We start from the raw sequence: 25582 nt of genomic DNA, 5'->3' as shown, positions 1-25582 counted from the left end.
ACAGCAACCTCTTGTTATTAGTATTAATGTTCCCAACAGAGGTCTGCATTGGACGTTTTCGCTCGAGCGCCAAGTATTTCATAGCATAATCCGATACGTAGCGCACATGGATGATGAGTAAAATTGTCACAAGCGATAAATCCTTGGATGGTATAAGCCGAGCGTTAGATATTCGTTCTTGTTACAGTGATGGACTGTGTAGTAACATCATAGAAGTTTATCATTTCAAAACTTTGCAGTGTTTAACTAACCTCTCCATGGTACAACTACAAAACTTGCTTTAAAATGTAATATAAATGTTGTAGGTAAATGTTTTTTTTTCCACACAGGAGTGAATTTTTTGCCACATCTGATAGATGTTATTGGATGTAAATGTAATTATTATAAACGGAGAACACAATCACGATAATGCAAGAACTGTATCAAGTTTTCTAGTAGTAATAAAAATAATAATAATAATAATGATAATAATAATAATAATAATAATAATAATAATAATAATAATAATAATAATCTCTAATAATTAGTGTATCAATCTTTGCGTCTGTAACAGTTGTGCAGCATGATTATTCGTTTTATTATATTTTCTGTGATGTTATCTCTGTACTAATATTGTTATTAATCTACTGCTATATCAATAATATTTTGTAAAACGTTTCTACATTGTCGCAGTATATAGGCGCAACACTATGTGTGGACCTATCATATTATATATGTGGTAAATCAAATATTGAATAATTATTAAATAGCAATAATAACTGTGTATCGAAGTTTTTCACACTATTTTATTTATAACTTCATGTTCCTGTTTTGGTACGTTCCAGTGACTGTTCCATTAAACATTTGTCATAAACGCAGAAAATAAAGCCTTATTTTTACCATGTGAGCAAAACATATGTGTATCTTATCTGTCGCCTTCCATACAAGATAAGACATGTCGGTGAGATGACCTTGTAGTGTGCTTCTATTTATTACGAGCATATCACGACCGATCGTGTCTCACTCGAGGGTGCGACACTCGACCAAGTTCAAGCGAGCGATTTAACTCCAATGCAGCACTCTGGTTCCCAAGCTTCATTAGTATCAATTTAAGAAGTTTTGAGTTATTACGTATTTTTTTTAATTTGTGATTTTTTCAAAATGTATCTATTCCCACAAAATATAAGTTAACCAGTACAGCCCTGGAAAAAAATTGCACAGCATCTTTGATATGGATATATTTAACGGCAGAGCTATACTACTGGTGTAGATATGCCTAGTAAGCATAACATCATTTCTTCTGCTTTCTGAAGGGTAACGTTGTTCTTCTTTCCTTTTTCTAAAGACCTGCACCCATTTCTCTGTCACTGGAGCTTTTTTTATTTTCCATTCTTTTTGTGAAAGCATAATGATTTCTTTTGCACACTATCACTGATCGAAAAGTTTCGTTTCTTGGTTAGAATTAGGTATGATGTGAGTCTTTAGTAATTTCTCTGGAATCGTAGCAATGTTACTTTGAATATCTGACCATGTTGGTACACTGAGAAGAATCTGCTGAAAATTTTCCGTCCCACCATAACAATTTGCCCATGTTTTAAAGTATTCTAGACATACGTTATAAAATATGCCAGTCATAGATAGAAATTCTTCCTTTTTAATGTCATCAGACTTTTCTAAATCTAACAGGCAATTTTTAAAATTCAGTAGCATGTGTGTCTCCAATTTTTTAAATCCCTAATCTTGCTTTATTTCATTAAGTCCTTGCTTCGTTGCTCTATATCTGCAAAGACTAGCATTATGTTAGTTTTGAAAATTAACTAGCCGAGGAAACGCACTGTTTAAGTTCCTTACAAGAACGTCCTTTTAACACTGTCGTGTTTTATACATATTTATAGTAAAGAAAGTAATCCAAACAAAACTTCTGTATATTGATAAGCACACCTAAGAGCTCCTGGAGAGGGGAAAAGTCACTGCCCACCACACCAAGATCGTGGGCATCATCTATGGACGCTAGACAGACAGCAGCATCTCCCTGACTGGTATCACTCCTGTCTGATGCATGCCACAGCTTCATAACCCCGAGTGTGCATGTAGTGAGGAGGTAGTATGAGTCAGGTGTCAGCGACACAGACTGAATTGTGCCTTCATGCTGCTGGAACGTCCTGCAAAACAAAATATCTTTGTGTGTCTGCAGCATAAATTCTCGAGATACGAGATATTTTAAAATTATTCTATCTGAAAGAAAGTATTCAGTCCGCAGGAAAACATAATAATTTTATTTGTGACTGAAACAAAGATGTCGATCAACTGATCCCAAACTTAATAAATTCAAACAAATATGTGGAAATGTAAAAATAATTTTACACATCTTGATTACACAACTTTTAACACTATATCACATCGGATATGTATATAGCTTTCGCGTGTTAAATATTATAGTATTATTTATTATCCAATTTAATAAACCCTATTTCACCCTGAGGTATATTAGGGTTATAGTTGGCATCAAAATACGTATTTTATAACCAATAAACAATAGTAAATTTATAATATAAAATAGTGGTTACAGTTACAATTCACATGAATTATGTAGAAGAATGCACCTTAATGAAAGAATGGATCCTGTTAAAGATTAATGAGATGTTTGAGGAATAATCAATGCAAAAGATATACAAGAATGTCTAACCATTTCAGAGTAAATACACGAGCTTAAAAATATAATCAATAGTAGATTAATATAATAAAGTTTGACTTTCACTTTCAAATTAATACTTAATTCATGTACAATGGAACAGTTAAGAGTAATAATGGGATATTACAAGCAATGATTTACGGTTACAAGTTACATACATGATTCAGGAACAAGTACAATAATTAAAATAAGACAAGTAATGACTTATAACTAACGAATAACGAAATTCTTGAAGGGCAATATATAATAGTAGGGGCAATACAAAAGATTTAAAAACAAATGTAAACAGTAAAGGAATAGTAGAAAAATTGACTTAAAATTACAAGTTAAACACATTCTTTCTGAAGCAATAGGTAACAACAAAGAGATGCTAATAACAATACACTGACTGTAGTTACAGATTAAACACATTATTTTAAAAACAAAAACGCAAAGGATCAATAGCTATTTTCAGGCATTATATACATGGACCATGACTTTAATTCACATCTTCTTGACGTTACTTCGTATATTATTTTGTGCTTCAATCTATTTAAATTTGTCATTTTTCACTGTAACAACAAAAATATGTTTCATAAAGCTTCAAGGCATTTCTCTATATTTATTGCATCATGGTACTCTTTGTCTATGGCAGCCTGTAATGGTTATAGGAAGAAATATATATAAATAAAAATAAAATAGCTATTAAACACATTATTTTAGAAGCAATAAATAGCTATACTAAGAAATGACTTAAAATTTACGAATTAAATACATTATTTAGTAACAACAATTGGCAATACGGAAATATTAGGAAAAATGGCTCAAAATTAGAAATCAAATACCTATGATTAAATTACATAAGTTAGGTCAGATGCAACAGTGTTCATGAGTAAGATAGTTATATATAATAAAAGTAATATAATACAGTTATATGAACACTTTTTAATGATTGAATAAAATTATGGTTTTTAACCGATTTTATTAATTTTATTCAATCATTAAAAAGTGTTCATATAACTGTATTATATTACTTTTATTATATGTAACTATCAAATACCTAATTAAAACAAAAAAAATTAAAACCAACATTACAATTATAGTATGCGAAATTGAAGACTTACAGTTTCATAATAGTTGATTAGAACTAATACGATTTTTTTTCCCGGAATAATTTAATATTTTACAGTTTCACGAATATTCTATTCAAGAAAGACATGAAATAATTATATGATTTAGAGTTGGTAAGTGTATCGGTTAACGGTTTGGTAAATGTGTAATTTAAAGTGTTCAGTAACAACTCACACTCGTATCTTTCACGGCAAAAGACTGGACAATCATACAATACATGTTAAATATTATAGTACCTGGTTGACTACTTTCAGCCTGTTATGGGCCATCTGGTTTTAGTAACATATAAAGTAAGTTATGGAAACTATGAATTACACACCTGAAGGGGATAAATGTTGTCCCTGGCAGCGACAAATTAATACCATTTCAGCAGGGGACACCAAATTTTACAGGGAAGACGATCCCTGGCATCACTACCCGTCAATTAGCACCATATAAACATTGTTATGCCAGTGATGCTAATGATGATGGTAATAACAACAATGATGACGATTTCTGGCTTCAGTGTAATCTGCCAACTTAATGAGCTCCCAAAATTCTATAAAATGTCAATATTACATGCATTGTGTTTTTATAATAGGAACAATAGAAAATAATACTAGAACACATCTCACCTGACAAGGGATCTGTGCACTAAGTCCCAGACACAGACTGAGCCATCATCTCCAGCTGTGATGAGGAGAGTGGAGTCTGGTGTGAATCGACAAGTTCTCACAGCACCGCCACTCACCTGGATGAATGTATGGATTCGGACCCCAGACTAAAGAAAAACACTCATTACAGTATATATTTAAACTGGAAAGAAGCAGTACAATGCAGTGTAATTAGTCTGATGTAAGGCACAGTATTCAGAGAAGAATATGAGGAAATAGAGAAGAAATTCAGAAAAAGAAGGGAAGGAAGAAGAGGGAGAATAAATGAGAATATCACAGTGAGGTGGAAGGCATTATCTTGCAAGTGGCCATAAAGTCCTGTTACTCATATGTAAATTTAAGCAATTTATTTATTTATTTTGCTAATAATTGTAACATAAAATATAATATATACCGGTACAGAAAAGCTTTAGCTCGCCCCTGAAAGAGTAGAACTCGTGCTCAGGGGCGGATTCCTGAATTGAAATTAAGAAGTATATAATACAATTTGTCTTATGTCTACTACACAATAAGAATATATAAATTTAAATTTACAATTTTTATAAAATCCATACATAACTTTTTAAATTTAATACTAGAACTATTAGAATTGACAAGATTAGGATATTTAAATATATTCTTGGGCCTAAATTACTAAATTGAATAAATTGATTGTTTTTGCTCTACTTAATTCAACACAAACATTGGCTGATACACAAGATTACACACAACTGAAAAAGAAGAAGAAAAAAAAAAGACACTAGAAAAGGTGCGTGCAAACTTCCAGTAGCAAACTGGACAAATGCCTACTTCAAAATAAGAACACTTTTGCGAGGGGATCATAAATCTTTACCATAGATAGCGCAAGAAGTAGTAGACCTTCAATCAGAGGGCAATAATGCAGAGAAGTTGAGGATCAACAAGGAAGTAAATGTGTGAATGATCTGCAGAGCTGGCTACACTCCTGTTGACAATCCACAAGCATTGAAACAGCACTTTAAGTTATACCCATATAACTCATGTTTGTTCAAGAATTATCTGACAATGACTTAAATCAAAGGAAGCAAGCAGGTGCCAGAGTGTTTCAGGCTTACGATATAATAAAGAATTTGAATATAAAGCTGTGATATGGGCAGGAATGAACAGACTACTCTTTGGTCCATACTTTTATGATGAAGCTGTTAATGAACATCAATACCTGGATATGTTAAGGAATTGGTTCGTACTCCTCTTGGAAAATTATGTGTTCAAGGAGTCTTGGTTCAGCAAGATAGAACAAATGCTCAATATACCATCATGGTTCGAGAATATATCAATGAAGTGTTTTCAAAATGTTGGATTGATTGTGGGTCACCTGCACTGTCAGTATCACTTGACTTTAATTCACAACATCTTGAGAACTCACTACTGGAATTTATAAAAATTTTTTTGCAGAACGAAAAGTTACATTTGTTTGGATCAAATTTCTGCACATTTAAACGACAAAACTAAAATTTTTTCAATCATTTATTATCATAATACACTGCTCTCTTAAATTGACTGAACATATTGGGAATTAATTCAATAGCTTTCCCAAAATACACCATGAAATATTTCATATAAAATATTTTTTTTCTTGAAAAGGAAGCAAAAACAAGCAAAATTGTATTAAACATTTTTATTTGAAATATCTCAAAGAATAATCCCCTGAAATTAATGACATTACTTACGGTTCACCCTGTATATACTCGTATCATCCGATTATCTCAGCGGTTCTCCAAAGGCAGTGAAAACAGTGATAGTAATAAAGAAGAGGATTCAGGTGTTGCGCAATTGGAGACTGACAATGAGTTAGAGGCATGACAACACTGTGCTCTCGCACCATGGGGCAGCAGGTAACGTCAGTCATAACCTCATTTCTCATGCACTGCACATCCTGGTTACGTACTAGCCATGATGATTTATTGTGTGCACGAGTTAGTAAAGCAACTCAAGAAACGACTTGTGAAATGCAAATCTGAGCCCTACTCATGAACAGCTGATGTCATCTGACCTACCCTACACTTCTCCCCGTACTTCAAGTCACCAGCAGAACTCCACCCCCATTAGTGCAGGTGCCACTGTTTATATTAATATGCAAAAATGTTACAAGCTTGGTTCACAATACGATGTATTGACTTTTACAAATAAATAAAAAAAAAAACTGAAGATAATTAGATTCATCTTCATATGACATTTTTTTTGCTCAAAATGACCTAGCCTATAAAACTGATACCTAAAATGCGGGTTATACGTCATAAGTGTCATAACTAAGGAATGAATTTATAGTTCCATGTATGGAATAGGTATATCTATTTTGTTTGCTCCTTCTTAGACGTATGTTATTCAGATATCTCTACGTTTATATACACAGGACACCCCTATTAAAATTCTATAGCTACCTAAAATGTCTAAATGAATCATAAACTCCTAATGCCTAAAAATTATATTTGTGCCTGAAAAGCACCTTTTTGGTATTTTATGTATATTTAAAATAAAGACACTGGTACGCAAATGCAAAAATGCCCAAAAAACTATAAAAAATGCTATTTAAAATGTAAAAAAGTTCTCTTACACCCAAGCACTGGTCTGGCAAGCTCATTTCGTATTCGTCTGAGAGAGAAGAAGATTTTAGCTAATTTCCTGGAATCGAAGTTGTTTGGAAAAGTCCATCCTAGCATAAAAAGGTTAGTAGATTTTGAGGTTAGGCGAGAGATTACAAATTATTTTCAGCTTCATTTGAGCCCTGTTAGGCGAGAGCTTACCCCCAAATTAAGTTTTCGAGTCAATGCACCCCCGTTATGCAAATGAAACTGACACATCAACAATCAGTCTCTCTCACTGATAGAATTTGAGTCTTCAGTTCAGTAGCACACATTTTTAGCATCAGTTCTTTGTACATAAATTTCACCTAAAATGGAATATTTACTAAAATTAAAGTTAATTTTATATGAACCTAACCAACTTGGATTTGATAAAATCCTAAATTTCTCTTTTTTTTTTTTTTAGCACCTTGAAATCTGTTCTCTAGTCATAACACCCTGTATATGTATACATGAATATTTCTGTATTGCATTAAGTATTGATACTAAAATTGTGTTATACTAGTAGACTATATTGTAAAATTCTTCTACATATATTTCAACTAGACTGTGACTATAATTAAGACTTTATAGTACTATTAAGATTTTTTTTTCCTTGTTTGACATGTTCCATATTCCAACTGTGAAGAAATATACGAATACCATGGAATGTAAATAAATACAATAAAATACAATATTATATTAAAAATGAAATTGTTTTGTAACATATTTTACTAAATAACTACGATCTTTCTTAAAATGAAATCAGTACATAATGCATAATACTTGCTGACGAAGTTGACTTACACGAACATTCCACAACATGGTGGAACCATCTACAGACGATGTAGCCAACATGGTCCCCTGAGGTGAGAACCTGATGCACGTTACTCCATATTTGTGCCCCATGAGTGGGGAATATGCCATGTCCACGTAACCCTCTCCTGGACTCCATTCCCACACTCTGACGGTTTTATCCCTGAAACATTCATTAACCCAAGTCTGTTGTTATCTAGTGCCAGACACTTCTATTCACTTCAACTGGCGTTTGTGTAGTCTTTATGTAATGCAGAGATTACTGTTTTCATTTCGTATGTAAAAAATGTTTGTAACAAAATATGGGCAATATTATTCATATCACTATCACAGTCGGCCAGCACGTGTTTGAAAGCCAAACTATGCTATTATGCTAACACTAAAGTACAGAAATTCACAAACTACATTCTCGTAGCAGCACTGTACACACATCCACATGTTCCGACGGTGATAAATGCTGACATCTACAGGCTAAAATACAGACTATTAAATTTCCTCCTCGAGATGTCTTTGCTTGAGATATAGCACGTGAATGATAGGCATCGATGCACCTGACATCTGTAGGATAGATTAACTGTTCACTTAATGCTTTGTGCTCTTGACGAGTCATAAGCGACCAGCGAAAGACAATTTTCTCTCGCGCATGCGTAAAATTCCTGTAACCTTCTTCAAAAGAGCACGGCTTGTACGTGAACACATGTTGCCAAGTTTACATAAGAAGTTTATGCAAGATGCGGGAATTTTAAAATACTCATTGTGATGTTATACATCCCTACTGCGTCAATACGGTATTAAATAATAAAACTAGTAGTGCATTAATGGAAACAAGGTGTTCACGTGCTCTTGTGCTCTTATTGACGCACTGCCACTGATGCAGGCTTACAATTTTCCACTAAGGATATTAACAAGTCAGTGCAATCAGATCAGGAAACTCATTTTAACTAAAAAACAAAAAACAGGTTCTGTATTCATATGGGCTGGAGGCAACTGATTGAGGTTTATAAACATGTAGGCAGGCAGGAGGCCGAGCAGAATAATCAGTTGCAAACCAGGATGTGTGCATCTAGCAATTTCATAACACATCCACTGTGACTCAGCTACTGTCTAGTGACAAGACTGAGTAGTCAACAGACGCAGCTGCAATCTATGCAATTCGTTGCTCAATTTAAAACCAGTAATGCTCCTATGATTTCACGTGCTTCACTACTTCTTCTGAAGAAACGAAGCTTAACAGTTGGTTGTAAACCAGGACGTGTGAAGTTAGCCTTACTCACCCAGACCCCGAAGCAAGGCAAAAGTTTCCACCAAAGTCACAGCATGTCACATCACTCGAATGCGACTGCAGTGTCTGGAGACTCTCTATGTCTTCACCAATTGACATCATCCTAATCATGTGGTTAGAGTTTTGGAGACTCTTCCCCACCAACTGCAAAAAGACAAGGAAATTTATTTGTAACTAGCCATACCCGTGCGCTCCGCTGCACCTGTTAGAAATAAATATAAAGTAATTACATAATTAAAATAGGACGTTTGATCCAGGGAACATTCGTGTTTGATAGAAGGATAAATCGTTTAATATGTTACTTAATTTAAATTGTATTTAAATAATTAAAATGCGGTCATTTTGGTCCAGAGAACAACCATTTGGTGCAATGACAATTCCTTTAACATGTTTCCTATTTCTTATTACATGCAACCATAATTTAATGAAGATTGACATATCATTTAGTTTTAATGTGTACACTTTATATTACTTGCTATATGTTTCAGAAGTTACTGTAATAACATTGTAGAATTATGTCCATCTAGAGAAACTACACTTTCCAATGGTGAAATAATAATTAAACAATTAATTAGCTTCCGATATTACTTCATACAAACACAGAAACATTCTCTGTAGGCTATGTTTAATAGCTTTCGATTGTTGTTGTCCAAGGCCCCTTATAGACGAAGTCATTTGTTTTTATTTCAGTACAGCACCTTAGATGGCGTTCATCATCATCATCATCATCATTGGCATTACGGCCCTTATAGTTTAGCCTTAGCCTCCCTCAGAACATCCGACCAATCACGCCTGTCTAATGCTCGTGTTCTCCATCTTCTAATTCCAGCTTTTGTTAGGTCAGCCTGAACGTCATCCAGCCATCTCAATTTAGGTCGTCCGACTTTCCTTCTTCCTACTGGCAATGCATCTAGTAGAGCTTTGGGTGTGCGATTGTTCTCCATCCTGGCTACGTGTCCCAGCCACTCTAACCTTCTGAGTTTTATGTCAACAACAATGTTGATATCTTTATATAATTCATATAACTCAGCATTTGTTTTGATTCGCCAAAACCCTTGCTCATAAGTAGGCCCAAAGATTTTCCGTAATACTTTCCTTTCCCAGGCATTTAAGATCTTTATTGGCCTTTCAAATAGAGTCCAGGTTTCACTTCCATATACTACTATTGGTTTAATAATAGTTTTATATATTCTTATTTTAGCTTTTCTTGAGATACACCTGGACTTCATAGTTTTATTCAATGCCCAAAGACCTCGATTCCCAGCTGCAATCTTCTCTTTTATATCAGTCATAACATCATTATTGTCTTTCACCATGGAACCCAGATATTTAAAACAGGAAACTCTATCAAAATTAGTATCATTTAAATTAATCTTATTAGTATTTTCATTTAGATGGCGTTATGTAACATTTTTCATGAAAATTAATAATAAGGGAGATATTTCGATTTATTTAATTCAAGCCCCCTTATAACCCTCCTTTTAAATAAAGTATTTTGAACGCCATATACCCTAAAATCTAAGTTACAACAAACTTAATTTATATTCCAATTTTCATATAAATCGGTTCAGCCATTATCGCGTGAAAAGGTAACAGACATCTAGACAGACAGACAGACATACATACATACAAACAAAAATTTCAAAAAAGCGATTTTCGGTTTCAGGATGGTTAATTATACATGTTAACACCAATTATTTTTGGAAAATCGAAAATTACCAGAAAAATTTTGGCTACAGATTTATTATTAGTATAGATCTGTAAGGATTGTTTGCATTTCATTCTAGTGCAGATGGTAATGAACATTATTTACACAACAGTATATACATATGTTGAAATAAAATGCACTCTTCCTTCACCGTGTTTTTCTCATACTGGCAGGCAAAGACTGCCTGAAGCATAGGCAAGATATAAAGAACCCAAATCTTCGGGGGGGAAGAGGAAGTTCAGAGGACAGTAGTAGTAACTTAATAGTAGTAGTAGTTCATAAGAGTAACAGTAATTGGAGCAGCCCGAGTAGCGTAGTCGGTATAGTGCTGGTCTTCTGTGCTCGAGGTTGCGGGGTCGATCCTGGCCCAGGTCGATGGAATTTAAGTGTGTTTAAATGCGACAGGCTCATGTCAGTAGATTTAGTAGCATGTAAAATACTCCTGTGGGACAAAATTCTAGCACACTGGCGACGCTGATATTACCTCTGCAGTTGCGAGTGTCGTTAACTAAAGCATAATTAAAATTTTTTAACAATAATTGGTAGTAACAGCAGTAGTAGCTAGTTAGTATAGTAGCATCAGCAGTAGTAATAAGTAGTAGTAGAGTAACAACAGTAGTAAATTAATAGCAGTAATGTAGTGGATTTCATGCTACTCTGTCATGACGTCATGTTGATGAGCGAAGCAAAGGTGAGCCGCTAATGTTGATGTGTCAGCAAGAAATCCTTTTTGTTATTCTAGAGATGGAATTCGTCTCCATCAGTCTTCTTCTTGTTCTCTCATTGGCAGAGATCCTTTATCGTCTTTCTGAAGCGATTTCATGCTCTACAGCCAGTCATCCATTACATTTTCAGTTGCCGATACTGATCATCTCTGACAGATATTTATATTCTGGTGCCTGTGTCAAACCTTCTACATAAAGTTTTTAGTTTCCTGCATATTTGAAATATTATACATATATATTAAAAGATCGACATAGCATATAGACCTAATCTACTTCGCCCATATTTCACCAGCAGCTTTCGCAGCTTCTTCTGGTCTTAAAAGTATATTCGGTACGTCACAAAATTCAGTTTTAAACTGACTGAAAAGCCTAATAATAATAGTAATTCCACAAAACAATAACATGGGATGTGGCTAGGCTTACGAATGGAATGATTAGGAAACCATTAACTTCGTGGATAGAAGAACATTTGCACCGAACAGTCTGATATGAATACTGAGGGAAAGGGATTGGGGCAGTCATGACATAAATTATCTTTTGATAGGTCCGCCGAGTTAACTCTGTGGCAGCGCGTCTGCTTCCAGACTAGCCGGCCTGGGTTCGATTCCCGGCGGGGTCAGAAATTTTCATGTGCATTTGAAGAGAAGGCTGTTGATAGTGATTCGTCCATTGGATGGGGAACGTTAAGCCTGGCGGCCCCCTTGGGGCTATTCGACAGGAGTAGGCTAGGTGCCGGCACTGGGTTTTCCCTTCTCCCTTTCTCACTTCATTATCATCTTCACCCTTCCCTACACTACACTTACACGAACACTTAAAACATACACTCATCCTAGTACACGACATAACTCTTCAGAGATATATATCATGCATAATGTGTCCCACTGAAGTGGTGTGCAACTTGAAAAATGTGTCACAGCCCTGCCATATATCTGCAGTATGCATAAAAAAAACCACACACACACACACACAGAGAGGGGGGGGGGAGAGATAGTTTTAGGTAATAGGCCTCCTATAGTGATTATATTGATATTTCATATAATATAGTGTTGCATTTTTTGCCAGTAAATGTAGTAGACCTGTACTTAGCAGTGATAATCTGGAAAGATTCTTAAAAACTAAAGCCCTATTGGTAATTGTCTATAACGACTACACCTTCGATTTATTACGTAGTTTTGGCTTTTTAGGTGGATTACGTGTTTAAGTGTAACTTTTTGTAGATGTTGATTGTTTTTTTGGTGTTAATTAGTCATACAGTAATATAGGCCTAGTTGGATTTTAATGTCTTAAGTATGTTTTGGACTTAGTTTTTCTCTTGTTTTTTGTTTAGCGATGTTTTTGTTATCAGTGTGTGTATTTGACTGAATTTCTTGAGCTGTGATTGTTTCCTTGTGATTAGATGTTCAGATGTTAATGTACGTCAGATTATGACGTCACAGTGTGTTGGAGATTGTTAATAGTTAGGTTTCATTTCATTAGTTTTTATGTGTGGTGATGTGCGATTGGTTTTTAGATTTTCTTGTGTAAGGTGAGCTGTAGTGGTTGTAAGAATTTATTTTTCGAATGTGTTAATAGAAGTTACGATGATATAGGTACCTAGTTCAGTTTTTTTTTTTTTTATCATTTGACTGTGAATCACAGTTTGAACTTTGTAGATCCTGAAACTGGTGCACATACTCAGGTTATAGAACGTCAATGGAGGGAAGTTCGTTCTAAGATATCCAAATTTGGAAGGAAGAAGGATCTTCTTGTTGGATATGTCTATTTGGCTGAATATATGTTTAAGAGTAAATATGCTGTTGAAGACAGGATGCGTGTATTCTTTAAAGCAGCGGGATCTCTTTATCCTCCTAGTTCTAAAGGTAAGGTTTTTTTTTTTTTTTTTTTTTTTTTTTTTTAGTATCCAGAATGAGGTGGCATATATTGGTGTAAGAAGTATATGACTGAAGTATTTATTAATTTTAGGTTAGTTCAAAATGAGTGTTGTGAAGAAACAAAATCGGTCGTGTAGTTGTTTCCGAAAAAAAATTCTAAGTGCTTTTAAAAATTAAATTATGGTTTATTTAACTACGCTCACAACTGCAGAAGTTATATCAACGTCGCCGGTGTGCCGGAATTTTGTCTCGCAGGAGTTCGTTTACATGCCTACATGCCAGTAAATCTACTGACATGAGCCTGTCACATTTAAATACACTTAAATGCCATCGACCTAGGCCGGGATCGAATCCACAACCTCGAGCATAGAAGGCCAGCGCTATACCAAGTACGCTACCGAGGCCGACTCGAAGTGATTTTGAAAAACACCTTTAAAATGGGGTATTTTGAAAAAAATCTGTGGTGTAGTCGTTCTGAACTGATACCGTTATATTTTCACACTAACAACAGTAATATAGTCCAACAATTTTCACTGAAGAAAACGAAAAGACTTTTTAATCTTGTTCAGTCCACACTGGCACTAATTCATAGGCAATTTATTCACTTAATTAGTTTACATTCTAAACCAAAAGACTCAGAATAGAGAAGAAAATGACGAAAATTTACATTAATGTCATCATCACTTAACCTTTGAATAAGGGATAGTAAACAAGATTATTCTAAACCCAGTAGGCTCTACCTGTAACAATAAACAATGAGAAACAAGGATAAACCTTATATTTAAAAGTAAGATTTACCGAGTTAAGTTATGCAGTTATTACTGACGTTATGTTAACAAGTTAATCCTAATATCTTTATGACACATAGTAATTTTTGTTGAAAGACAAAACACCAAACTTTATTTTGAATATTTCAAAGAAAGTAAATAAATTTAAAAATAATCATTCACAATTAATTACTAGCAGTTGAAGTAGGCCTATAGTTTTCGATTAAAATTAATATATAACAAATTTACAAAGTTAGCGTAAAATACTGGTAAACCCAATACCAAAACTTCTATAATCATTTTTAATAATAAGAAACAAAAACATTTCATAACTGCAAATTATGAAGCATTAACGAACTTTAAAATCTAATTAAAGAACTTCTGACATTTAAATCTTGTTGGACGATCTTTTAGTATACTACAGAGACAGTGATACACTTGTGAAACATCAGAACTGTTTAAATAATGTATATACAAATGACACTATTTAAAACTAATACTTATATTAAGGAAACATTATTGGAAACACGGTAATTCTATTCTGTACCTGATATACTGAATATTTTCGTGCTAAACTAGCAAAAGAATGGAGAATAACACCTCACACCTGACACTTTCCGCCTTCATATCATATACTGGAATTTGTGTTCTGCTGTCCAGCTATCGATTACGTAGTAGTTTTCATTCCCTGCACTCGGGAGCAGTGCGAGTCTTGCAAATAGTGCCATCTACAACGGAAAGGTACACTATTTAGTGATTTTCATGTTTGTATACAATGAAGTACAGGTTCCCTCGCAACGAGCAACTTCGTAATAAGAGGCCTAGTAACTACCAGCCAATAGGAGGTGGCGGAAAAAGTCATAAGTAGGCATATTAAAATAAAATAATGTGACCTTTCCTGTGTATCTGTGGTAGTGTATTATAGCAGAGCAGTTTCCTCAACCCCTGTGAGAGCGCGGCCCGGGAAATTCTATCGAAAAAAGGCGAGGCCTCAGTTCCGACATTTTTGTGTTGCACATCTTTAATTTTTCTGCCATCTATCTTCAATATGCGGAACCCGAATCACGCAAGTGAAGTGGGTGGGCATTGGACACACACACACACACACACACACACACACACACACACACACACATACATATTTAATTTTAAAACTTTTTTACATTATATCCTCTCAAAATGAAATATTAATAAACTAGTTACGTTATAATTATAAATAGCAATATTTTACCAATTTGGCGTAGTGGTCTAAGGCATCCTGCCTAGGACTCGCGTTACGGAATGCACACTGGTTCGAGTCCTCATGGGGGAAGAAATTTTTTCATGAAATTTCGGCTAATGTATGGGACCGGTACCCACCTAGCATCGTGATGCACTTGGGGAGCTACGATAGGTAGCGAAATCCAGTTGAGAAAGCCAGCTATAACGGCTTGGGGGATCATCGTGCTAACCACACGATACCTCCATTCTGGTTGGATGATCGTCCACCACTGCTTCGGCATGTGGGTGTGAGGCCAGCAACCGGCTGGTCGGTCTAGACTCTTCACGGGCTGTAGCGCCACGGATTATTATTATAATTTGACATGACAAATATAATATTAAATTTAAATGTACTGAAATCTGATAATTCAACAGTATCAGTCATTGATCCTCATGAAATCTTGGGTAATTTCATAGAAGCTGCAACTTATGTAAAAAACTCTCAAAGGTGCTGTCAAACTTTACAATATCACTTCACGGACCGCCTGAGTGACATGCTGAAGGTCTGACCACTCAGCCATTGCAGGGGTTATTGTGATGTTGGGATTGTTTATTTTGAGACGTCCTATCCAGCACTACCAGACCAGATTTTAACGTCTGCATATCTAGCATCCGTAGTTTACACCAATCTATAATACAATTATAATTATAAAGATACTGTGTCTGTGCCTACAATGCTAGTGCGCTGGCCTTCCATTTAAGAGACCCGGCTCGATCCCCGGTCAGGTCTGAGTGGAATTATGGTGTACAAAACAGACGTTGCAGAGGACTTTTCTCGGAGTACGCTTGTTTCCCTCTTTCATTTCACCAACACTTACCTTCCCCCTCATTTCATATACCATATGTAATAGTAAAAATAGGCTGGTGTGTCAAGTCGGGATTTCATGAAGGCCATGGTAATGGTGCTGGTAATCTTGCACATGCTTCGATACATCTGTTCATATCATTATCACTAAGCTCATTTATGAAACAAGGTCGAAATGGCCTAACCTTTAAATCTTTCTTCATATGACGACGCATCGTCGTACGTGGTATTCCAAATTCTGCTGCCCGTTTGCTAGTCGATTTTGTAGGAGACTGTTCAATGGATCCAGCAACTGCTGTACATGTGTTGAGTCTGACGACTGGTCGACCACTTCGGGGACTGTCTTTGGCGCTGCCAGTAATGTGTAATCAGGAGAAAATTGTTGCAGTACCTACTATGAATACACAAACTATTAAGTTTCTGAATACAGGAAATCAATTTTACGGGGTGTAAGGAAAATCTTAGAAAAATATTGGAAACGTCAGGGTTTCGTTTTTCTAAATACAAAGACAACAAGTTTCGTCCTGACATTGTGGCTAAAAAGGACAAAATACCTGCGCGCTCTTAGAAAAAAAAATAAATTGGGGGAACGAAGATCTGTGGTTCATATAGACGAGACTTGGATACATTGACATTATAAGATAAAAAAGTGTCTGGAGAACGACAGTGTTCCTGGTGTGTATAGGGTAAAGGTTGCCAATATTGTGATATGAGTAATATTGTGATATAGTAGTTCTATTTGAGAATTTATTACAATTTTACCGAGCGAGAGGAAGATCGGTTTTTTGCGTCAACGTATTAAGGGGATGTTCATGGACAAGTTTCTGCACAAAAGCGGTCCTTCTCTCGTTCAGTAAAATTGTAATAAATTCTCAAAAAGAACTATCACAATATTACCAACCTTTACCCTACTAACAGTAATGCGGGGCAGAGGCTGTTCACGGAAAAGGATGAATAGGATTTATCCTCCTGACTCCTGAGACATTTGTTGTTTTATTTTCAAGGTTCAATATAATTTTACACTCTTAAAAAAGTCACTGACATGAGGAAAAATGCTGAAAAAATTCTGCAGGTTGCAGTTAGGGTACAAATGCAGAGTTATATTATTCATGTATGAATTATGGTACAGTATACGAGGCGCGTCCATAAAGTAACTTTCCCACTCGTCTCACAGCTAGCAAACCATATGTTGCGCGAAGCGACTGCGTGTACGTGCTAGAGTAATGTCCTCGCATGGCGCATGCGCTAGCGGAACTTCCCGAGTGCTCTCAGTAGCTTCGTTGCATTGGTTGAAGATGGACGCTCCTATTCCAGCTCCCGCCGCGTGTGAAGTGCGATCAGTGATAACTTTTTTGAATGCACAGGGCATAGCACCGATTGAAATTGATCGTCAGCTGTGCCAGGTCTATGGGCCTAACGTCAGCGTTGCTGCTGTAGACAATTTTCAGCAGGACGCCAAAATGTACATGACGAGGAGCGCAGTGGGAGGCCAACCATAATCACAGACGACCTTGTGGAGCAACGCACCATCTGCTTGCTCATGACGTTAGGCCCATAGACCTGGCACAGCTGACAATAAATTTCAATCGGCGCTATGCCCTGTGCATTCAAAAACTTTATCACTGATCGCACTTCACACGCGGCGGGAGCTGGAATAGGAGCGTCCAACTTCAACCAATGCAACGAAGCTACTGAGAGCACTCGGGAAGTTCCGCTAGCGCATGCGCCATGCCAAGTCAAGACATTACTCTATCACGTACACGCAGTCGCTTCGCGCAACATATGGTTTGCTAGCTGTGTGACGAGTGGGAAAGTTACTTTATGGACGCGCCTCGTACTATACTCTCAGGACTCGGGAGGTTATACCAGATGCATTGGAGCTACGTGATACGGGAGTGATGCTTATGTGACGCACCAGTTATCATCATAAGGTGAGTGTACCGTCTGTTGATCGTTTATGTAAAATTTATGTTTTTCGCAAGTGTTGCCAGATACGAGGTGCACGCTGCGTTTGACCAGGGTTATGCGTACAAGACAGGAAGCTATAACGGTAGAGCAATCCAGCGCCGTTATTAAGAATAATATCCCAATTGCCGTACTCCGCACCAATAAGACATCACTCACGAGACAAGTAAGCCAAGAGATAACGGTATAAGGTGGCCAGTTCCTTTCCTCCTCCATGGCATACAACGCTGACTTATAACATATTACCACAGTCTACTGTATACAGTCACGAAGCTTGAGTTTTGAGGGTGCTAGAAACAATAGACTGTGACGGTTCAATTTTGCATTGCCTGTAATGAGGCGATATTAACGATCCTAGTGGTGAGCAACTATCTAATGTTTGCATATTTACTACGTATTGAGCTTCGCGACTGTATATACTAGACTGTGATATTACACTAATCAGACTTCAGATGTGTACAAACAATAAAATTGTTCTTCCTCTGACACGTCGTATTGTCAAGTGAGATGTACTGCCTGATAATATACGTAGGCCTACATATCAGCCAGAACCTCAATCAGAGTTTCATTAATACAGTACATTGTTGATATAGCATTCCAAAATTATCTTTTAATAAAACTATTTACTTTATCGAAGCCTTTAACTTTATCATCCGTATTTTCTCTTTTAATTCATTAAGGAATCAACATGTCACATTATTTTACACTGGTTATAATAGAGTTCGATGTTTTATTCATGCATGATATGTTTTTTCAGCATAAAAAATGAGAATTTGCCCACACCTTAATCGTTCACACCTCACTACACTGAATACCTAAGTTCTCCATTTGTCCCGGATCAAAGTATCTGGATTAGCAGTAATGCACCACAGCTGGGCGGTACTCTTTCATCATCCTGAACTAACATCTGCCACATGGCGAGATGTAGATAAAACCTACAAGGTGTCAACATGTTCTCACTATTTTTACCTCCATTTGTTTGTGGCCGCAATCAGAACTGTAGTTAATATTACATTAATTCCATTATTGTAATTACTCGTATATTACCAGTGGCGTACACAGAATTTTGTCAAGGGGGAGGGGTCATTATTAAAATTGTTTACAATTTACATGATCGGTTTTTAAATTTTGTGTGTTATTATTATTATTATTATTATTATTATTATTATTATTATTATTATCAGCTGAGTTTTCACAGGAGGATGTGAAACTAAATCCGGGAAGAACGTTCGCGACATCATCGTCACCCTGTGGTTGCGAAGAAATATTTGTCAATGTGAAATTTTCTCTATCCTCGCGACAATCACTACGCAAATTTATATTTAAAACTAGCTGTACCCGTGCGCTCCGCTGCATTTGTTAGAAATAAATATAAAGAAATTACATAATTAAAATAGGACATCTGGTCCAGGGAACATTCGTCTTTGATAGAAGGTTAATATGTCACTTAATTTAAATTGTATTTAAATAATTAAAATGCGATCATTTTGGTCCAGAGACCACTCATTTAGTGCAATGATAATTCCTTTAACATATTTCTTAATTGTTATTACATGTAAATAATTAAAATATGACCATTTTGTTCAGAGAACATCCGTTTTTGGTGCAATTTGGTCCCATCAACATTTTTCTTGGAATGAAACGTATCGGAAATCATTTTTAAAGAAACTTTTGTTATGCAACATTTTTCACAAAAATTAATAATAAGGGAGATATTTCGATTTATTTAATTCAAGCCCCCGTATAACCTCCCTTTTAAATAAAGTATTTTGAATGCCATATAGCCTAAAATCTAAGTTACAAGGAACTTAATTTATATTTCAATTTTCATATAAATCTAGTCAAGTGCCACTGCATTGAATAAAAATATAAATCGGTTCAGCCATTATCGCGTGAAAAGGTAACAAACATCCAGACAGACAGACAGACATACAAACAAAAATTTCAAAAAAGCGATTTTCGGTTTCAGGATGGTTAATTATACATGTTAACACCAATTATTTTTGGAAAATCGAAAATTACCAGAAAAATTTTGGCTACAGATTTATTATTAGTATAGATGTCGACTGTCAAATGCACAAATCGTTTCACAATAAAGTCCGAACTGAAACTAACGAATGGATGAATACTGCTTTTAAAACGAGTTTAAAATCGACAGTGCAGAATATTTAACAACATCTGCATTGCATAACTATCAAAACAGCCATTTCACTATGTTTCACAAGTTAAATTTCATATTGTCTCACCTTCATTTTATTACAAGGTCAGTACTAGGCCGTAGGTCTCTCTATAATAAAGATAATAATTCGTGGCGCTACAGCCCACGAAGGGTCAAGACCGACCCGCCGGCTGCTGGCCTCACGGCCACATGTCGAAGCAGAGGTGGACGATCATCCAACCAGAATGGAGGTATCGTGTGGTTAGCACGATGAGCCCCCCAGCCGTTATAGCTGGTTTGCGTAACCGGATTTCGCTACCTATCGTGACTCCCCAAGTGCATTACGATGCTGGGTGGGCACCGGTTCCATACACTGACCGAAATTTCATGAGAAAATTTCTTCTCCCATGACTCGAACCAGCGCGCATTCCGTAACGCGAGTCCTAGGCAGGATGCCTTAGACCACGGCGCCACGGCGTGGGACCTAGAGTAAAGATAGCATTGTTATAATTCGAACATACCACAGCACCAAACACAAGCATTGTATTGAAGGGGAGGTAGAAGGACTATGCGTTATGTCGATGTAGAGTTTCTTACTCTGATAGCGAAAAATTTAAGAAGGGGAAACGATTATGGATAAAAAATACTCGAATCTATATATTATGTAACTTTTTCAAAAAGTTCAAGGGGGGTTCAAACCCTGTAACCCCATCTTGCGTACGCCCTGTATGCTACAAAATACGACGATTCGAAAATTGTCGATCTGCGGTATTTAGGCGAATACTTGCTAGTAGATCAATTCGAAGAAACTTTGTAACACCTTCAACGAATAAAGATATATTTTCAGATATGCCAGTAGTATTGAACACAGTCCAAGATTAGTACATTCAAGTTATCCACATTAAGAAGTTTTGTATTCGGCAGTTTCCGGTTATATTCGGATTATGACGTCACTATTGTACTAATCTTAAACACAGTCTAAAGATAATTCTTGCCTAAGGATAGGGCGAACACAAGATAAAAAAGACACATATTTAGTCAGCTGAAAGGGGATTTATTACAAACCCACTAGAGTAGTTTTTCTCAAAGTAGTGTTCACGAATGAATGAATAAATAAATAAATAAATAAATAAATAAATAAATAAATAAATAAATAAATAAATAAATAAATAAATAGTTAGACAGATACATAAATGAATGAATGATTAAATAAATAAATAAACAGATAAATTAGATACGTAGACAAATAGATAAATAAATAAATAAACAGATAAATTAGATAGGTAGACAAATAGATAGATAAATAAATAAATAAATAAATAAATAAATAAATAAATAAATACTACTTACTTACTGGCTTTTAAGGAACCCGGAGGTTCGTTGCCGCTCTCACATAAGCCCGCCATAGGTCCCTATCCTGAGCAAGATTAATCCATTCTCTATCAACATATCCCACCTCCCTCAAATCCATTTTAATATTATCTTCCCATCTACGTCTCGGCTTCCCTAAAGGTCTTTTTCCCTCCGGCCTCCCAACGAACACTCTAACCTATATGCATTTCTGGATTCGCCCATACGTGCTACATGCCCTGCCCATCTCAAACTTCTGGATTTAATGTTCCTAATTATGTCAGGTGAAGAATATAATGCGTGCAGTCCTGTATTGTGTAATTTTCTCCATTCTCCTGTAACTTCACCCCTCTTAGCTCCAAATAGTTTCCTAAGCACCTTATTCTCAAACACCCTTAACCTATATTCCTCTCTCAAAGTGAGTGTCCAAGTTTCACAACCATAAAGAACAACCGGTAATATAACTGTTTTATAAATTCTAACTTTCAGATTTTTTGACAACAGACTGGATGATAAAAGCTTCTCAACCGAATAGTAACAGGCATTTCCCATATTTATTCTGTGCTTAATTTCCTACCGAATATCATTTATATTTGTTACTGTTGCTCCCAGGTATTTGAATTTTTTACCTCTTCAAAGAATAAATTTCCAATTTTTATATTTCCATTTCGTACAAAATTCTCGTCACGAGACATAATCATATACTTTGTCTTTTCGAGATTTACTTCCAAACCTATCCCTTTAAAATAAATAAATAAATAAATAAATAAATAAATAAATAAATAAATAAATAAATAAATAAATAAATAAATAAATAAATAAATAAATAAATAAATAAATAAATAAATAAATAAATAAATAAATAAATAAACAGATAAATTAGATACGTAGATAAATAGATAAATAAATAAATAAGTGCATAACTTAGAGCTATAGGCCTAAATATATGAGCCGTTCAGAGCAGAAGTGGTGTAAGTCAAAAATGGGTAATGAGGGTTAAAGTTAACATTCTGTAAAATATAGCGCAATTAGCAATTAATATTCAATTTATTCAAACTATTAGTAGTCTGTGGATAGCAAAAAGGACATATTAACTGCTACTTTGCGCTGTATTTTACAGAATTTTTACTTTAAACCTCATTACCCAATTTTGACTTACACCACTTTTGCTCTGAACGGCTCATATGTACCGTACCGGTAATCACGTTACATGTTTGTTATGCTTATTAACAACCTATTGTTAGTTAAGTTTAACGTTATTTGTATACTTTAAAACTCAGTACTGCAAGGATTCTTGTTAATTACTTGTACCGCTCATGAGAAATTTCGTTGTAGGCATACTATCTTATTTTGGGAATATGACACAATGCAGTAGGTCTACTTTACCGTTGATTTCTTCATCAGCGGTTCAGTAAGCCCTATAGGAGGAGAAACAGATGAATTCAGGATATATTTGTATATCACAGGTTTCATTTGGACTTGTTCAGATTTGAGATCTCATTGATCTTTAACGTGTAAAGCCGATGAAATATTTACTGAAAAAATTGACACCATATTCTGTACATATTAATCGAGTTTGAAGATAATTTATCAACTTACGAATTTAATATAAAAATGTAGTTGCAGGACATTAAAAGGTGTATAATAAATTGATGTTGTCATCTAGCAATCTCACTCATGGATGAAAAACAATCAAATTCATGCAAATTATTAGAAACAGAGTTTTTTTTTCCCCTGAACAAAACATTTATACAAAATTTGAAAATTACGATTAATGGAATAGGTAATAAAAATTGTGATCTTTAATTATTATCACTCACTCACTAATTCACTCACTCGCTCACTCATTCACACTCGTGTTTAAACCCTTGACCTGCGGCTGTGATGGTCAGAGTGTTTGAATAACGTCCAGTGTCTATAGACTAAACACTACACTCTCTGGAAATGACTGTTTCTAACGTTCTACCACACGCAAGCAATCGTTTAGTCTCTATTTTACATGCGGAAATCGATTAATTTGTCTACCGATGCACGGATAATATTTTTGTGGTTAGTGAAATATTAGGTCTGTAGAGACGGAAGTGCTAAATTTCGGATCTTGTCTTCTCCGATATTCTAAATAAATGTTTAATTGAATAGATATTTCCTTTCTTGAGAAATTTAAATATCGATCGTCCAGTTCAAAAGTGCGACAACTCAAAAATTGCCATTTTTTAGTTTTTTATACTACTGAAAGACCCTTTCGGAGCTCATTCCGATTCAATATTGAGATGTCATATTTACAACCAAAAAGAAAAAAAAACGAAATAAACTGCTTTAGAAGTAATTATAACTATGGACTTTACTAATTCATTATTAGTACATTTCGAAATCTATTAATAATGAACTGGAAGATTGTGATATACTCGTCCTGAATACTGACTCATTTCTAATTGTCGTGGTTATAAACCAGAACTCTGTTCCTTTCTAGGTGATTTATTTGAAACTTTCAACTGAAGATATCTCAAAACTTGTTTTTTTGAGTTGTCGCACTTTTGAACTAGACGATCGATATGTCTATTGGTCCTGAACAATAGTCTGCTCTTAGACTAGCTGCATTGTTATTTTGTTGATGATGATGACGACGACGACGACGACGACGATGATGAGATGATAATTTTTAACGGGCTTCACTTAGCTATACAGAATGACAGAAGGGAGGTGACTTGATGGAATGAAATCGGAGAATTCAGAGTTAAATGCTGAGCGAAAGAACATAATGAATTTTGCTAGCATACAATATTCATAATGAACTCAGAGAAAAATTGTAAATCTATGGTCTTTCAAAATTATAGTTTAATATCAGTTCAACAGAAAACTGTATTCAGTTTGACCTGACAATTTCATTTATAGTGAACGTAAAAATGAATTAAAAAATTGTCGTATTTGTTTAACATTTTTAATCATTCCAGGTACAAAATAGAGTAGGGAAACTCAATACTAAATAATTTATAATGTAAAATTTGCCACTTGTTTTTGTGGAGATGTAATTGGTAAATTAGAAATTGTCATTCGAAATATTAGAGCTTCGCTATCACTTTTCAAGGTAAGCTCTACGATTTGTTTTCTGCCACACGCGAAACAACTTCTTGACTACACTGCTCATCTTGTTGTGTTGATGAATAGTTAACCACTCTGTATTCATAAAATTAATTATAACTAAATTTAATCAGATCCTATGTATTGTCTTGTGCTCTAACATAAATAGCAGTGAACATTCTAAAAAAGAAGTCTAGAACTAGAATTTGGAAGTGAAAGAATAAATTCGTATGAAATTGTTAGTGTTATTATTATTGTCATTACTATTAGCCTATTATTATTATTATTATTATTATTATTATTATTGCAGTAGTGTATTATTAAAATGGTTATTTCCTTGGGAAAGGCACAGTTCTGTAGTACAATAGTAGTACAATAAAGGCCTTAAAGGCCAAGGCGGATCCTCGGCTACATCTCCTCAAATACCATCTCGCTATCGTCAATTCCATCGGCGCTAAAGAACATACAAGTTGATACAACATCGTTAAATAAGATAAAGGTAATCTCCTTTATACGCCATGAAGGCGCTTGGAGGAATGGAGGTAGAGGTCCCTACTTTCATGACCTCGACGCCTCGACAATAGAATGGTGGTGTTGTTTGGACCACGTTTCGACTGCCATTTGCCTCCGGGAGAGATCTGGTAGGTACTCAAACTAACGCAGATCCAAAGATCATTCCTAACGTTTACGATCAAATCCTACAAAACTGTGTCCAACGTTGCAATGCAAGCAATAGCAGGGATTATGCCGATAGAGCAAGCCCTGCATCTGAATAAAGATATGA

The 25582-nt window shown here is 35.3% G+C and overlaps 1 protein-coding gene across 1 annotated transcript in view; it reads right to left on the bottom strand.

The window, feature by feature from the left end:
• Nucleotides 1-14806, bottom strand: part of LOC138705880 (WD repeat, SAM and U-box domain-containing protein 1-like) — a 41961-nt gene extending 27155 nt beyond the window's left edge. The window contains exons 1-5 of the mRNA XM_069834602.1: nt 14730-14806; nt 9104-9255; nt 7821-7992; nt 4396-4541; nt 1921-2141 (exon numbers count right to left, since the gene is read on the bottom strand). Of these exons, the coding sequence (XP_069690703.1) occupies nt 1921-2141; nt 4396-4541; nt 7821-7992; nt 9104-9222 (658 nt within the window). The 5' untranslated portion in view covers nt 9223-9255; nt 14730-14806. The remainder of the gene's footprint in view (nt 1-1920; nt 2142-4395; nt 4542-7820; nt 7993-9103; nt 9256-14729) is intronic.
• Nucleotides 14807-25582: the final 10776 nt, after the last annotated feature.

The sequence above is a fragment of the Periplaneta americana genome, chromosome 1 (assembly GCF_040183065.1).
Source record: "Periplaneta americana isolate PAMFEO1 chromosome 1, P.americana_PAMFEO1_priV1, whole genome shotgun sequence".
Taxonomy (NCBI): Eukaryota; Metazoa; Arthropoda; class Insecta; order Blattodea; family Blattidae; genus Periplaneta; species Periplaneta americana.
This window is presented reverse-complemented; position numbering and strand designations above follow the sequence as displayed.